At 36.9% G+C, this 18,336-nt stretch overlaps 1 protein-coding gene across 3 annotated transcripts; it reads left to right on the top strand.

Moving 5' to 3' along the window:
- The first annotated feature begins 11,276 nt into the window (after nt 1–11,276).
- Nucleotides 11,277–18,212, top strand: LOC125232918 (juvenile hormone esterase-like). 3 transcript variants are annotated; one of them, XM_048138758.1, is made up of 3 exons: nt 11,277–11,484; nt 15,547–16,838; nt 17,765–18,212. In XM_048138758.1, exons 1-3 carry the CDS (start codon nt 11,302–11,304, stop codon nt 17,928–17,930), a joined length of 1,641 nt encoding a protein of 546 aa, XP_047994715.1. In that variant the 5' UTR covers nt 11,277–11,301; the 3' UTR covers nt 17,931–18,212. The 3 variants fall into 3 exon arrangements, with proteins under 3 accessions (XP_047994715.1, XP_047994732.1, XP_047994724.1); XM_048138775.1 differs by having other exon boundaries at nt 15,547–15,687; nt 17,765–17,899; XM_048138767.1 differs by having other exon boundaries at nt 15,547–16,846; nt 17,765–17,895.
- Nucleotides 18,213–18,336: the final 124 nt, after the last annotated feature.

The following is an 18,336-nucleotide window of genomic DNA, read 5'->3' on the forward strand; positions in this document are numbered from 1 at the left end:
TTTTAATAGAATAAATATTCTATTAAAAAGACTTACTATATTTCTTTCCTATTTTTTATTTTCATACAAAAATACAATACAATCTTTATTGTGCCTTTGTTGATAAAATAAAATATTACACGTCAGGTCAGGTACATAGGTCATAGTGTGGGCATAGTATTAGTAATGTGCTGACTTCCTTACATTTACTGAGCTAGTTGACCTATGTTATTGTTGTGTGAATGTTTTTCTTCAACAACTAAATAGTTATATATATGAATATGTATGTAGGTATGTGGGTAGCTTTTGCACATTGTAATTTTTCCTCAGTCACCCGTTGAGCTCAGAGACCACGAACGCTGTAGTGTTCGAAACGTCGGGATGAATTGTAAATTCATTATACACGATTTATGCCATTTTCATAGTTTTTATTTCATGAGTAACTATCGCGGTAACTGAAGACAATACTAACTAAATGGTTACAAATAATAATTATCAATCAATATAATCTGGTCCAGGCAGGCAATTATGGTCGCGCGATAAATGATAAAACATCTGGCCGTCCCTATAATCGCACTTACTAATAGTGCGACAGGGACGGCCTGATATTTTATCGTCTATCGCGCGACCATGCTACCCGTGCTGTACTAGCTTTTGCCCGCGGATTCGCTTGCGTTAGAAAGAGACAAAAGTAGCATATGTCACTCTCCATCCCTTCAACTATCTCCACTTAAAAAACATGTCAATCCGTCGCTTCGTTTGGCCGTGAAAGACGGACAAACAAACAGACACACACCCATTCTTATTTGTAATTTTAGTATGGATTTGACATTATTATTTATATTTAAATAATTATATACGTATAGCCTAATTTCGTTGGTAACAGCGTGTTATGTAATGGCGTCGTTGGTGAACAGTCGCCTGTCACGCCGTGAAACTGCGTTGGAATCCCGGGATTCTATAAACTTTTTGTATTTTTTTTGGATATAAATTTCGTATTTTTTATTGACCGAGCAAGAATGGGGGGCCGAAGGTATCAATTTTATCTTAGAGAACATATTGATTTTTTTATTGTCATTTTGATTTTCTAATTATTAAGTTGAGATATAAAACACAACTTTTAATACCCTCGCTAAATATAATATATTCTCGAAATTACTCCTCCAAAAAAATCATTCGAATCGTACTTTATTTAGAAACTAAAATTTATCTATACTTTTTGGAATTTTTTAAAATATCAGATTAGGATAATTATGTTAGAAATTCTGAGTTCGACGAACCCAAAAATGATTACTATGTAAGAGAATAGGTTTTTAATCTTTTTTGTGGAAAACGCTCAGTAGCTACTCTACGAGTACATATACGTTTATGTATAATAATAAAACAAAAAATAGTGTCTCATAGTGTTGTGTTCCTGCCGGTGAGTAAGGCTGCCAGAGCTCAACGAGGGTGCGGGGTGCTGACGACGGGAGGACTTACGGAACTAATTTGTTCCGTCTATTGCCCTTTGAGTCGTCGGCAACCCAAACCCTCCTTTGAACTTGTACACTCCTTTTTGCTGTGCACACACAGCAAAGGGGAGTGTACAAGTTTCTAATGGGGCGGCAACGCGCATGCGACACTCTTTGAGTTGCAGGCGTCCATAGGTTACGGTGACCGCTTTCCATCAGGCGGACCGTATGCTTGTTTGCCACCGACGTAGTATTAAAAAAAAAAGAGAAAGTCCTGGATTCGAACCCAGTACTTCCATGCAAATCATGCGATAACACGTATTTACCGCAAGGCTATTTAAACAAGCTGTCGCCGCGTGAAATTATCGACTAGAAGGAATACAAAAACACTGTTTGTATGTGTGAGTGGTACTTAAAAATAGTGTAAAATAGTAAATTTATCTACATTAAGGGGATTTACGTTACAATGAGAAGTTGAATGTATGTTGTAATACGTCAATTTTAATATTAAATGTTCGCGAAGCATAATTGAAAGTATATACGACTCCACAAAAAAAATAAGACCGGTAATTTGCAAATTAACGCCATCTAACGCAGCCTGAGCTTCGGGTAACCTAGGCGAGCCACCTTAATAGGTGGCTCTAAAAAACGAGGTACGATTCTTAGTATGAAGTATGTAATAAATAATTCTTGCTATATTTTATTTGGCATTTGCATGTCGAAACTAACATATTATTCTTCGAGGGCTGCAAAAATATGTGACACGCTCTTACGGCTCTACCAATAAGATCGTGTTAGATGTTTTGTAGCATTTATTGTGTAACATGTTTTTGCTGGTGACTGTACAGCAAAACGTTGTACAATACGCGTGCGAACCTTCAGCACTTGTACCGCAATATTCTGTTGGATGTATTATCAATGCAGCCACGCAACTGAGCATTTCTTTTTCTTTTTTTTTGCCAATAAAAAAATTTTGATTGTTTTAGGGAAATTTAGGTGAATTGTACTCAGAATCACGAGTACTTTCAATCTCACTGGGAGACAAAAAGTGTCCCAGAATTTCCATACCTTTTTGTTACTTTCCTCTTTTGTTACCCCATACAACATGTACGGAAAATAAGAAAAAATCGTATGGGACAATTTTTTAACTACTAGGATTGAAAAAGCTAGTAATTCTGAGTAGAAATAGCATTTTTTTTTTTTCAAAAATATCACACTTCATAAAAGTGGCAAAAAAAAAAGAAATGCTCAACTACGGAACACCAATCTACATACCGTCAAGAGGTGTTTGTTATTATTTATACTTTCTCACTACTATGTTGTGTATCAATAAACATTGTCATATACCTAGGATGACACACCTATTATCAGCTAGCGTATTTAAAGAGACCGTGGCACGGAGAGTTCATCATTCGACAGGCGCCTTGCTGACCTACACTGTTAATAAGTACCTCCACTGTGCGGGCTGCTGCGGAGTCTTATTCCTAATAAAGATACAGTTGTCAGACAAAGGAAAATGCTTGAGTAAGTTTCAGATCAGTCTTAATTAGAATTGCGTCAAATACTACAACTTTGCCTACCCTGCCTAATGCCTGGTTCAAAAAATAGTAATTTATTGCCGAAGCTATTTATAATGGTGGTCACTGTCCTATCTTCCAAAACTTCGATTTAGACACCTATTTTAATTAGAACTACCATTTTAGACCCAGGCAATGTTAGACAGGGTAGGTAGCAAGTTGCAGCATATGACGAATTCAAAACAGTTTATGTAATTATCAGAAATTTATATGTAATTATTAGTAAATTAACCTAGAATTATTTAATACTAGCTATTGCCCGCGGCTTCGCTCGCGTTACAAAAAGTAGCCTATGTCACTCTCCATCCCTTCAACTATCTCCACTTAAATAATCACGTCAATTCGTCGCTCCGTTTTGCCGTGAAAGACGGACAAACAAACAGACACACACACTTTCCCATTTATAATATTAGTATCGATTATAGATATGATGGTTTTCCTTATAGCTACATCATAGCCGCCGGGATCATGCGCTGGATAATGCGCGTGCAAATGATGATTGAGAAGCACTACTTGAAGGACATACCGCCAAAGGATCACATCGTTTTTGCACCTCCGCCCTCCTGAATACTCTACGAGTACAGCCTCTACTCTACGTGCGTATCGTACCTACGCAATATGGCGATAAAAGCGTGACCTAATCGAAGATTATTCTTAAGTCTTTAGCCGACTTTTTTACGACTAATTAAGTAATTACACCGTTTTAAAATTCATAATCTGAAAAAATCAAAATCTTATAAAATCAGATCGAGTTCACGGAGTGGCATACAACTTTGCTACACACACTCTTGTTTTTTAAGATTAGAATTTTCAGATTGATCTGACAGAGTTGATGTTAACGTGCGTTATGATTTTTTTCAGATCATGAATTTTAAAGCTATGTGAGGTCGGCGTTATTAACTATTAACAACCAAAATAAATGCAGAGCTTTTTTTTATGAACATCGACTCTTATTTACACAAATATCAGACTGATTTTGTGTCTATCGCCCCAATGCGAAAACTATGCTTAGAAGATCTCACAGCGATATGATTCTGACCTGACGGTTTCAAATGTGGTAATTTGCCAAACAAAGAACCGTGCTGTGTGCGTAGCCGAATGCACAAACGCTCACGAAACGCTCACGATAATATGTATCTCTTTCGCAGCTATCTATCTCTATCGCTCTTGCGTATTGGCGCGACAGAGCTAGACTAGGTACATTCTGCGGCGTTTCGCATCGCCGAAATGCTATTCGGCTACGGGGTTAATATCTACACCGTGTTTTTAGGGTTCTGTACCTCAAAAAATGGAAAACGGAACCCTTATAGGATCACTCGTGCGTCTGTCTGTCCATCTGTCACAGTGAATTTTCTCCGAAACTACTGAACTGATTAACTTGAAATTTGGCACGCATATGTAAACCTGTGACCCAAAGAAGGACATGTAATTTAAATTAAGAAAATTTAATTTTGGGGGGTAAAAGTTGAAAATTAAAAATCAAAGTTTCTAGAACTATATTGTGTTACATATCAAATGATCTAGGTTTTTATAAGTATTTCAAAAATATTTTTTAAATAATTTTTAGTAAGGTCATTTTCAAGTTATTTAAGAAAATACGTAAAAAAATTACCATTCCCCCCTTATCTCCGAAACTACTAAGCGTAAAATTTTCAAAAAAATACACGAGATAGTTTTCAATCTATAGATTACAGGAAAACCTATTAGAAATCTACAGCGTAAGTGCGTTTTCACATTATCCGATCCGATATCGGATGTCGGACCGATATCCCATACATTACAGGCGCCATCTTGGATTTTTTCCATTGAAATCCTTCCGACATCCGATATCGGATCGGATAATGTGAAAACGGACTTAAGTCGGACTTAAAAGAAAAAAACTCAAATTACGAATTTCACTCACTGCCGCTGGAAGGAGTTACCGAATCTCTTCAAATTGTGTGAGCGCGCTTTTATATTACATATAAACTTATTTCTGTTTCGTTTTGTTTAAAATATCGATTATTCGCAAAAATGACTTAAGTTCCTACTAAAACGGAGGCGCTTAAGCCCTTCTTGTAGTGTACGGAACCCTTACAACGCGAGTACAACTCGCACTTGGCCGTTTTTTTCCTTCTTTTTGATACGTTGTTACTGTCAATCCGTCGGCGTAGTCTAATAACAATTTTTATTATATTCGGAAAAAAACTTATTTCTGTTTCGTTTTGTTTAAAATATCGATTATTCGCAAAAATGACTTAAGTTCCTACTAAAACGGAGGCGCTTAAGCCCTTCTTGTAGTGTACGGAACCCTTACAACGCGAGTACAACTCGCACTTGGCCGTTTTTTTTTCCTTCTTTTTGATACGTTGTTACTGTCAATCCGTCGGCGTAGTCTAATAACAATTTTTATTATATTCGGAAAAAAAAAATCTTCGTTTTCGTTATAGTTTTCCTTAAGAATAACATTAAAGCTAGTGTCAAGTATCTGTTGGCACATGTCAAAATAAATAATACTAAGTAGGAAGTTATAAAATTCGTACTTATTGAACAATTTAATTTATTTTTCGAGTAACTCGACAACAGTAAAAGTTAAGATACTCGTTTCTTAGAGAAATCGACTGTAATGACCTAAAGAACCTGCCTTTAAAGTTAAAGGAAATCAATAAAAACAGGTTGTAAGGTGCAGTGGGGTAATTTCGAAAGTCGTCTAATATCGAAAGTCATATAAAAATCACCATTATTTCCATTTCCATCATATCAATATTCCCCTTTCGAAATTACCCGAGCATTTCTGTGATTCGAAATTACCCCACTGCACCTTATATTAAGCACTACATACTTTAGCTAGGAAGTTAAACAATGTGACTTAAACATTCATTTTTATTTAAACCTTAAGATTGTACATAGTTCATCATCATAACAAGAGCTGATTCATTACTTAGGGGGACGTGCAAAGATAATATTACTGGCTTTGGGGATGTCATCTAAGTTTTCGTTTACATGTTTAGTGATCCACAGCATAATATAACAAAGTCCGGTGGCAACTAAGTATCTGAAAAGAGATTTATAATTAAGAATCTTAATTAATTTGACTTATTTAATTACTAGCCTTATGCCTAGTACATTTTTGATTCAATCGATTCTCAAAACAGTCCTTAATTCCTTACACTCTTTTTGACGGACTGACAGGGACAGAATTTACGCAATGCCCCGGATTGGTACCTATAGTTTAAATAGTAATTTTGGTCTATATCTCAAACTGACATTTATATGGACACACCACGAATAAGTGTGTCATAATCATAAGGAGAAGTGTGTCTGGCTTTCACATTTATCCTATTTAAATCAATGATAAGTTTTAATTGAGAGTTCATACGTTTATACGTCCCGTGAGTAGGTAAGTAGCAAGTTGCAAAAGCATGAACTCGCAAAAAAACATGTGACTATGAGTAAAAATTAAAATTTTGAAAAAACCCCCGACCGCGGCATAGTGGTCCGATTTTCATGAAACTTGGCAAAGAACACTCCCGACTAACTCAGCTTTCAAATAAAAAAAACTAAATCTAAATCGTTTCATCCGTTCGGGAGCTACGATGCCACAGACAGACACACACACAGACAGACAGACAAACAGACAGACAGACAGACAGACAGACACACACACAGACAGACACGTCAAACTTATAACACCCCGTCGTTTTTGCATCGGGGGTTAAAAAGAAAAAATGTGAAGGACACACAGTTTCTCCTTATGACACACTTACCCATATTGACCTTATTGTAATGTTATGTTTTTTCTAAGCAGAATCACGACCATTTGTAATTAACTTGCTCATATGTGTATGGGACGGCATAAAAAGTCAGCTTTGTTCCGTTTTTAAACAAATCTTAGGATTCTTAGGGACGTGAAATATGTCGGTGCTCGTGAGGAACCCGCATAACTTTACCATAGGAAATAGGAATCTGCTTAGAAAAACATTAATATAACAGAAATTTTCACTTATTTTTAAATAAGTGTAAGGATAAATAATTCGATATAATAAAATTGGTACGTAAACTCACATCATCACTGTTCCTTTAATAGGCCTGTCGAACGTTTTTCGTCAATTATTCGGGTTGAAATGATATGTCACTTACTGTTTCTGGTCACTTTTGTAGGATTTCTAACAATAAGGATGAAATCGTGACATAATGAAAACAAATGCGAGCTATGAAGGGTTCTGTAGGCCTAGCACATGATTGTCGCGAGAGTATGTCGCCACGAGATAGATGACATGTCATGTCTTCTTCTAACTGTATTAATGACATAAGGACGGGTAGTCTATCTCGCGGCGACATACTCTCGCGACAATCATGTGCTAGCATATTGAGCAGAAGTTAATGTTAATTTTATTACTTCAGCATCTTTCTTATGCTAGGCCCGGTTTTTGACACTCGTGGGAGCCTAGGGTCCGATTGGCATATATATACTTAATCTCAAGAATTGGTACCTATACGAGAGCGACTACAATCTCGTTTTTCAATTCAACCCAAAGGGAAACTATACCGTTTTTCTCGCAATATATTTGTCTTCACCGAAAATTAGTTATTAGTGTTAAAAGTGGGGAAAGAGGGCATAGATGTGACCTTATTGTAAAACCCTAAAGTGACTGTTTAGGAACTGTAGGTACAAAATCCTTTTCGCTCGTACATATGAGTAAGTTTAGTAGGGTAAATTGCTAGTAACTGATGGCCACCTTGTACCTGAATAGAGTATATTACCAGTAGCTGGCCATCTTGTACTTAAATGAACTCTGCATAATGGTAATCTGAATTCATTTTAGTACAACGTGGCCAGTTACTGAGAAGTGTCCAGGCAGGCAAGCATGGTCACGTGATAAATTATATGTATAACGTCAGGCCGTCCTTTACACACTATTTGTAAGTGCGATATTAGAGACGCACCGATGCGATAAAGTTTATCGAACTACTTAGTGTGTTACGCCCGCAGTAATAGAAATTTTATGTAAAAAATTATCCTGTTTATAAGTAGAGCCCGTTCGGAAAGAAAAGAGTCGTGGAATGTATTGGACCCCATACATTTCACGAAACTTCTCTTTCCGAACAGACTCTAAAGAGGATACATTTTTCGTATAGAGTGGCCACTGGACACTGGCCAGTAACTGGCAATTTACCCTACCATTAAATTTCAGGCAAAGCATATTTCAATAACGTAATAAGTGCTAATGTCTAGGTATGTCTACTTTTCGTATTTACAGGTGCACCTCTATTTTCCTGTCTGTTTTTTTTTTTTTCAATGAGAAGGCACACTCAAAGATTATGACAGATGCCGCCACCATATAGTCCATTGCACCACAGATAAAGAATTTCGTACATGAGAGCGAGAAGATGATATTTTTTTCTTTCTCACATATGAATGACAGTGACATGTCCAGGCACTTGCACAGGCGCCGCCTGGCGGGATAAAATGTCAGTGTGCCTTCTCATTTTCGATTTTCTATTTCATTACGAAACCCTAAAATGCGTAAAAGGCACGAAGAACAATTAACAATCAGTTACGCGCGGTTATAAACTTTCCATATTAATGTAGACAATAGCGTCGTAATCTAAACTACGATTTTTTTATACTACTTATGTCGGACACAAATAACCATTCGGCCCGCCTGGTGGTAAGCCGTCTCCGTAGCCAATTGACGCCTGCAACACCCGAGCTGAAATTACCAAAATATCAAAGCAAAGAAAACGTAATTGGTACTCGTAGAAGGTATGCATTTTCCTTTTGCAATGAAATCTTTAGACTAACAAGTTTTATAATTGCTGGTACCTGCCGTCCTTTTGTAGCTGTGGGATTATTATCAGAGCCAAGTACGCGTACTTGCTCGTACGTCTGGATGCTGATACGCAATAATGTGTTATTCCACATGAGTTTTGCATTAAAATGTCAACTTTAATCGTCAAATTTTTGAGTTGACATCTTATTGCAAAATGCATGTGGGATAACATATTATTGCGTATCAGCATCCGTCTATCACCCACTTAAATGGTGTTACTGTTAAGGTACCGGCTCCAGACAGGCCATCGCTATTTTAATTTTTCACATTTTTAATATTATAAATTTGGTGCTCACCGTACAAGGACGCATGATTTTGGCTCTTTAACACTTATAAAAGTATGAAATTTTGAAAATGGGAATGCTCAATATTTAACCGCAACATTAAAAGTTGATATACTGTTGATAGGTGAGTTCACCACTGGAAAATTGCATCATCTGGGGGCCGATTTTTGAATCTCACGGCGTTCGAATTCAGAAAATTGTCACTGAAAATAGTAGGCAATTTCGGTGACAATTTTCTGAATTCGAACGCCGTGAGATTCAAAAATCGGTCCCCTGTAGAAGGGCTCTTCTTCCTTGTATACTTCAATAATGATTGAAGTTATCTACCCTACCTTAGTGACCTTCCCTAATTTCTTAATTCATTACTCTAAAATTCTACGTAAGGCAGGCTTTTAAAATTAACTAGCTATAGGTGCCATAATACATAACAACATATGAGAACTTCTTGGATTGCATTGATTCAATCATTCCAATGTGCATTTATGTAATTACATGATAATTGCAACCTACAATCAATAGTTTTTTCCATGACTGGCAAGCCAATGATTCAGTAATCGTAGTCATCAAATATAGGAACTCATTACTTAAGTACATGTAAAGTATGTAATATTAGGCTATCTTAGTACCAATCTCTTGTCCACAGGGTTTATGTACCTAATACCTACTAATTACTATAGTATCATTAAAGTTGGGTGGCCTGTTTATCAGTTAATCACACATGACAATAGTTATTTGTTTTACAAGGGGGCAAAGTTGTTGTTTAACCGCACGTGCCAATATTGATACCCGAGCAAGCGAAAGATTCCAATATTGAACCGCGAGCGTGGCGAGTGGTTCAAAAAGTGGAATCTTGAGCATTGCGAGGGTTTCAAGGCACGTAGGTTAAACAAACTTTGCCACCGAGTGAAACACAACATTTTTCCCCTCACTAGCTCGGAAACACGTGTTTTGTCCTTTAATATCAGCGGGTAAAAACGCATTTTATCCACTAGTGGGTAAAGTAATTTGACCCTGAATAAAGTCAAATTAACTGCTTTAAAATTGATAAAAGTAGGTGAATCTAGTAATAAAGATGATTTACCACCTGTAGAACTACTGGAAGCAGTGCAGTTGCTCGTTTTTCAATTCCACACTCAGCGTTAAAATACAACTTTGCCCCCTTGTATAACAAATAACTATTTCCCCTCACTAGCTCGGAAACACGTGTTTTGTTCTTTAATACCAGCGGGTAAAAACGCATTTTATCCACTAGTGGGTAAAGTAATTGGACCTTGAATAAAGTCAAATTAGCTGCTTTAAAATTGATAAAAGCAGGTGAATCTAGTAATAAAGATGATTTACCACCTGTGGAACTACTGGAAGCAGTGATAAACGCATTTTTTGCGTTGTAGTTTCCTCGCTATAGTGAGGGGAAAAGTTTTGTGTTACACTCGGGTGCAAATGTATTTTACTTCTCGTGTGTTAAAAAACTCGCAAGTTCAGGATTCTATTCTCGAACCACTCGCTTCGCTCGTGGTTCAACTATAGAATCCTTTCACTTGCTCGTTTTTCAATTCCACACTCGGCGTTAAAATACAACTTTGCCCCCTTGTATAACAAATAACTATTACTGCTTTTACGCAGATCTATAATGTCCGTCCGTGGGTTTGGTTAGTGATCTTTTGTGCCACGAAGGTGCAATCAATTGGTGGGTCGCTAGAGAGCATTTAATGAACCCGGAAACTACCATGACATCTGAGTGTGTACGGTATTTTATGCCCTCTTTTAAGGCTAATGCATGACGTAGATCCCGAATTTGGTAGATTTTGTTAGATGCGTCGGAGCACAGACAACTTTGGGCTGCTGCTCCTCGATGCCGCGAAGTAAAAATCAGTTTGGTGGAACAGTTTCTGTACGGTAACTAATTTAATATCGAATAAGTATGTAATAATCAGATAATTTATCCGAGAAGTTATTATATACAAAATAAATAAATCTGCGATGCGCTCTGCCTCCATTATAAAAACACTAGGTAAAAATTACAATGTCTAACAATTACCTGTATGTACAATACAACGTAACTGCCTAGATACATAAAGGAATCGATTATTGGCACGAACAGAATCCTATAAGAAAGATTGTCGCGTGTCATTAAAACTAGTCAACGTAATCATATTCTAAGACGCACAAGGGTCGAAAAGTTTAATCTCGCCGTGCAATGGCTCGACTTCTGATGATGTGTATCTGTATAGTGCAAATGTCCGTGCTCCAAATACGTGGTGCTGCGGAAAACACACCTGTGCTACAGATTCTGCAGGGGAAACTAATGGGGTTGGAGATGAGGAATGGCTACTGGCAATATCTGGGAATACCGTATGGCACGGTGGATGACAGATTCCAGGTAATGAAAAGGAAACCAGGCTCAAAACGCGTTCTTTAATATCTATTAGGTAACCTACACTAGTAGGTATGTGAGTAAAAAGCAACTTGGTTATTAGGCCAAAACTTCTAGGAATCTCGGTGTTTCAATCCTCTCCCCTATTACAGTGAATGTTTAATCACGCCTTTGTCCGAATTATTAAACACCGTGTTTTATTGAATTCCGTTAACTTCGGCATATAGTTAGGTCCATTATAGGAAACAGAATGCCGTAGTTAACGGAATTAAATGAAAACACGGTGTATTCGTCAAAAAAATCTAGATTTTATTTTTGTTTTTTTTGCTACATTACTGACGAACATCAGTTAGCTAAATAATAGTTACCTATCAGTATTTATAGTACATAATTGTTTATGATAGGTTCTTACTTACTTACCTTTATTTTTAACCGCCTTCCAAATCTCAAGGGAAGGGGCTCTCAATTCGTCTGTATTTTTTTTAACCGCCTTCCAAATCTCAAGGGAAGGGGTTCTCAATTCGTGTATTTTTTTTTTTATGTTTGTTCCTCGATATCTCCGTCGTTTAGAGATGGGTCGTGGGTAAATACCCAATCTACCCACCCAGGGCCCTATTTAATAAACGCGACAATGACAGGTGACAGGCGACAGGTGACAATCCGACAATTTGACATTATTTCGTTTAATAAAAATTATCAATGACAAATATGTCACGGTGGAAAAACTACAAATTTGTCGACTTGTCGTGACAATTTGACATATTTCTGTTTAATAAATAATTACCCTTGACAGGCGACAATTGACAATTTGTCCGGAAAAACTTGTAAAATTTGTTTTATTAAACACTAAATTGTCATGACAGGTAGACATATTTGTCAAATTGTAAGAGATTTTCGACAGGCTCTTCATCCTATGTCAACGATATTCGGCAGTTAAATTCGTTCGATTAACTTAAAAAATGGTGTTAACATCGTCGACCGATAGCAGTAGTGACGATGAATATTTGGCGCAAATTGTACGACGACGACGTCGCATATTTAAACCAAGAATAAACTTTACTTTCGACGTGACTGATGGAATATTCATGGAACGGTTTCGAGTCTCTAAAACTACCGTAGAATACTTAATCAATAAAATTGGACAGCAACTTCAACACGCAACAAGGAGGAATATAGCACTTACACCACTTCAACAAATTTTATGTGTATTACACTGGGTGGGGTGTGGGTCACAGTATCATGTCATTGCAGATGCACACGGAGTTAGTAAAGTGACGGTACATCTGTGTATAAAACGTGTACGTGGCCCGATAATTGCAACGATATTCCTAGAAGGTTTATGGCATATAACATTCCCAGAATAGCTGGCATAGTTGACGGATCTCTCATACAAATGGATGCGCCTCGCCAAAATGAATCGGCGTTTGTTGACAGAAACGGAGATCACTCCATGAATGTCATGATCGTATGCGGACCTAATTTAGAAGTTTTTTATGCAAGTGCGAGATGGCCTGGTTCAGTTCATGATGCACGAGTGATGAGGTGTTCTTCGTTAGCACGGAAATGGGAAAGTGGATGGAGACCATTTCCCAATGCAATCATATTGGGAGATAGTGGATATAGTCTACAAAAATGGCTCATGACACCTAGAATTCCAGTACAAATACCAAGAACAGCAAGCCTAAAAACAGATCAAAAATAATTTATAAAAATACTCTCTAAGTAAGCTCACTCACTCACTCACAGGGCTAGGTCGATTTATATAAAATTGTCCTATGATATTTAATAAATTAATTTATTATTTATTACATCATAATCTCATTGTAGTCGTAGACATACATATATAAAGTACTTACAACTGTCCTTTTCCTCCAGTTTTGCCAGGTTGTGTCACGAAGATATTTCCAATCTTTGTTAAATACTCCCAATCCCTTCAATTGTTCTGTGATGCTCTTCCATTTATTTATTTTAATTTCGTGTGTTAAAGTATCACTAAATTTGCCAAATAAAACCTCTTTGTTTTCATAGATGAGCCCTAAAATTGTTAACTTCACGTCCATTTCAAATAGCAAACAAGTTGACATAAAAACGAAAGTTAAATTGTGGTAGGAACTTTTCTGATATTACCCTCATTTTGTCTCATATGTATGCCTCGATGTTGTGTTGTGACAAATATGTCGGAATTAGTGACAAATTTGTCATTGTCATGACAAATATGTCATAGGATATTTTCTAAGATACTTGACAGGTAAAACCTGACAATTGTCGTATTTATTAAACAGTTTTTTAGCCCGACAATTTTGTCAGTATTTACCTGTCACATTTGGACTTAATTGTCATCTTTATTAAACGCCACTTGTCACGACATTTCGACTAATTTGTCATAAAGTGACAAAAAAGTCGAATTGTCGCGATTATTAAATAGGGCCCTGGTATTTACCCGGTAAATACCTATCTACCCGGTATTTACCCGTATCTACCCAACTTGACGGGTAGATTCATTTCATGTTGGACATGCTGATTTGTGTTAAAATGGAGATAAATACTAAGTTAGTGGTTGTAATTTTTATACACAATTGTGTGTGTGTGTTAAATTTAAAACAAAACTGTTCAGTCAAATAGACAATTAAGTTAACAGAAATTTTAATGTATATTTTTAAAAATAATTAAAAAAATATGTTTTATGTGTGCTTTTTAGATTGTATTTTAATTAGTCGTATTTATACGATAAAGATAAACTTCCTAGTACTGGTTGGAGGGGGTTATGGTGGGCTTAGGGGGGGTAAAATGTATTTTTTTCATATTTCATGGAAACTATCATTAATATCGAAAAGTATTGTATGTACGAACTAAAGTATATACAATTTCCTACAAAAAAGTTTCTACGCATTTTTGTCATAGAACATACCATGTATGAGTTATGAGCTTGAAAAAGATTTTTTTTAAATATTTTTATTCACATATTTTTATTTACAGTTTTAATTTATCAAACTTATAATTTATACTAAAAGCATTTTAAATTATTTCCGTATGTCAGAGAATGATATTACACGATTTTTATAGTTGGAGTGATACACTAAAATCACATTTTATCTCATAGCAACCTATTCGTTCCCAATTTGAATAAACATTATGTGTACAATTACAAAGACTGACTTAAATTAATCTATTTTAGCCCAAACACCATTTAAAAACGTCCAATTTGGAAGAAAAATGAAAATACCCGCGTATTTACCCGCGGGTAGGTAAATATCGGGTATTTACCCGGTAAATACCCACCGTCGGGTATTTACCTGGGTAGTTACCCATCTCTTCGTTACTGGACCGATTTTGAAAATTTTTTTTTGATTGAATGTATATGCATACAGATTGGTCCCATTTTTCTCAGAACCCAGTTCTGATGATGGGATCCTGGAGAAATCGAGGGAACTCCTCAAATCTGAAAGGCATACATATGGTGATTTTTGTGTTTTTAAAGGAACAGCATGCAATTTACGTACGGAACAGTGACATTTGGTGCAGTGGAACTCCTGATGATGGTCAGAATGGAACTCCTCAAATCTGAACGGCACACTTATAGTGACTTTGGTATTTTTATAAGAACAGCATGCACTTACGTCCAGAACAGTGACATTTGGTGCAGTGGAACTGCTGATGATGGTCAGAACGGAACTCCTCAAATCTGAACGGCACACTTATAGTGACTTTGGTATTTTTATAAGAACAGCATGCACTTACGTCCAGAACAGTGACATTTGGTGCAGTGGAACTGCTGATGAAGAGTGAGCCGCCCCTGGTTAGAGTTCCGTTCTGATAATCATTCTCATCTGTAAGTAGGTACTTCAGAATCATCCAAATTTCAAAATTGGTTCAGAAATGACGGAGATATCGAATATTGTTATTCGATATCTCCGTCATTTCTGAACCAATTTTGAATTAAAAATTTACAGACGAATTGATAACATAATCCAACATTTGAAAGTATTTATCACCAGAACCCCAAAGGAAGGCGATTTTTTTTTCTTAAAAATTATTATTTAAACCTTTCCTTCCGTGTTTTTATTTTAGGAGGCAGGTCCTCCACCGCGCTGGTTGGGCGTATTCAACGCGTCCGACACCAGCGTCGTTTGCGCTCAATACCACGGCCGTCTACAGCTGCCCGTCGGCATTGAGGACTGCCTGGTCCTCAACATATACACCCCTGGCCCGGTCAGTTACAAGCGCTTTTACCCTGTCATGGTGTTCGTTCACGGCGGCGGCTACAAGACTGGCAGCAATAGCGCTTACCTCTACAACCCACAAATGCTCGTCAAAAAAGGAGTTATCGTCGTCACCGTCAACTACCGTCTAGGACCCTTCGGTTTTCTTTGCCTCAGAATCAATGGTGCGCCAGGAAATGCAGGTCTGAAAGATCAAGTGGCTGCACTTAAGTGGGTCAGAGATAATATTAAGTATTTTGGCGGCAACCCAGAATTAGTGACTATCTTCGGTGAGAGTGCAGGGTCAGCATCAGTCAGCTATTTGATATTATCACCAGCAGCTAAAGGTCTGTTCCGAAGAGCTATTATGCAAAGCGGCTCAGCTCTGTCACCTTTCGCTCTGCCCAATGACCCTATAGAGAGAGCATCATTAGTTGCCGCAAAAATGGGCTACAACACAAAAAATCCGTATGACCTATTAAAAATTTACAAAAATTCTACGAAAAATGACATTTTAATTGCAAGCGCGTCCGTTAACTCCGCTAATTTTCTATCAAAATATATCTTTAGACCGTGCGTCGAAAAGCAGGGAGTTAATAACAACCCATTCCTGGCCACTAGTATTCAGGAAATACTTGACTCTGGCAAGTATAATAAAGTACCTATGATAATTGGGTATAACAATAAAGAAGGCATACTGTACGTATCACAATTAAATAGCAAAGTGTATCAAAGTTTAAATGAGAACTTTGCTTCGGTCTTGCCTGACAACATGTACTTTTCAAGTATTAAAGAAAGAAAGGCTACAGCAGACAAAATCAAGAAATTTTACTTCGGAAATGATACTATTAATAATGGTTCAGTGAATAATTTAATAGATCTAATATCTGATGTGATGTTTAACTACCCATCAGTGACTATAACAGAGTACTTTCTGAATCATAATAATTTGCCTATATACAATTATTACTTCAAGTACGACTCTTACAGAAACCTAGCGAAGATGCTGCTGGGGCTGAAGAATTTGAAAGGGGCAAGTCACGGTGACGAGCTGTCCTATTTGTTTAATCCTGCCGTTTATTGGCCTTTGCCTTTAAAAGGAAATGACGCAAAAACAGTTGAGAGAATGACTAGTATGTGGACTAACTTTGCAAAGTTCGGGTGAGTAGGTAATCTAAAATTTTGACTTAAAAAAAAGAAAGTAATTCAAGTCCTTAAGGACTTGAGTTACAACCTTACAAACAAACAGATATTGATACAGTACGATGGACAGCAGTCTTATACCACCCTTTGAGTTGGTAAAAGGTACCTATTGAAGACTAAACAAAATCGACTGCACTGCAGGGGCAGAGGGACAATTTTTCCATATTTTACCTTTAGTACTTACTATCACTCCTGTGTGGTGACTGGTTAAGAATATCACCACCCCTTTGGTGTTGTAGAAGTCGACTATGGGGTATGGGTTCCACTGTGGTGCATAGCGATGGGCTGGCAATCTGTTACTGCAATGTCTGCAATATTATATTTTCATTTTCATTATCGTTCAACCCCTTAATTGCTAAAACTTGAGCAGTTTCTTGTGCTCTGCCTACCCCGTCTGGTAATACAGGCGTGAGTTTTGTGTATTATGTATGAACATAATTTATTGTACTACCTACTCTGAACAGGTCTACCATATGCAGAGATCGGACAATTGGGCGTCATTTGTTTGACGTATTTGAAATAATGAACCTTATATTGTTAGAAATGATGGAAATGACGCAGAGTCCGATCTCTGACCATATATGTGTCCAGTGGACACATTACTCAAAATAACAACAAAACAAACATGCAAAATTTTTTGACAGGTACCTACATAGTAATCGACATTGTCCTCTTGTAGAGTACAGTCGACAACACAACTGTGAATACAAAGTGCTAAAAATATGTATACAGAACCTGTCACTTTGTATTCACAGCTGTGCTGTTTACTGTACCTTACAGCGAGACCTCTTTTAATCGTTTGGCTGGTTACATTTTTTTTTTAGTTTTAGCTTTATTCATTAGTGTGTGTCTCCTATCTACTGACCGATCACATTATCTTTCAGAAATCCTACTTCGATGAAGTCTTCGGCACTGGACATAGACTGGGAGCCTAGCGAAGATAAAAACCTGAGATATATAATAATAGACAAGAATCTTACCATGAACTCTTTGCCGAATCCAGACCGCATTGATTTTTGGAAGAAAATCTACAATATGACACAAATGTAAATTATATCAATAATAGTAACTACCTGATTTCCTTATATACCTCAGCAATTCTTTTCTCTTCAAACGTTCCTTTTTTGTCACCGAAAATACATAGAAATCTGGTAACAAAAAGGTTTGTATGAAACATACAACTTACGCTCTTATTGAAAAGTGAAAAGTGCGACAACGCCGAACATGGTTAGTGGGAGGCCCTAGATTGTGCTAGAGGCGCCCTCTAAGTAGAGTTTTGTGTAATAGAGTAAATAATGGATATGAATTAAAATAAAATTTTGCTGCAACGAACATGGTATTTTGATTTCTTACTGACTACACTAGACTGCTCATGTCCCTAACTTCCTACATAGCCAGAAATCATTTACAAATAAGAAGGGAGAGGAAAGGCCAAAAAAGATAAAAAAACAACTTA

The sequence above is a fragment of the Leguminivora glycinivorella genome, chromosome 1, assembly GCF_023078275.1.
Source record: "Leguminivora glycinivorella isolate SPB_JAAS2020 chromosome 1, LegGlyc_1.1, whole genome shotgun sequence".
Classification (NCBI taxonomy): domain Eukaryota; kingdom Metazoa; phylum Arthropoda; class Insecta; order Lepidoptera; family Tortricidae; genus Leguminivora; species Leguminivora glycinivorella.

Bases quoted from the DNA above. Each gene is read 5' to 3' on its own strand.
- LOC125232918 (XM_048138758.1), top strand. From the start codon at position 11,302: ATGGCTCGACTTCTGATGATGTGTATCTGTATAGTGCAAATGTCCGTG. The intron at 11,485-15,546 runs GTAATGAAAAGG...TTTTTATTTTAG, and splicing joins CGGTGGATGACAGATTCCAG to GAGGCAGGTCCTCCACCGCG. The intron at 16,839-17,764 runs GTGAGTAGGTAA...ATTATCTTTCAG, and splicing joins ACTAACTTTGCAAAGTTCGG to AAATCCTACTTCGATGAAGT.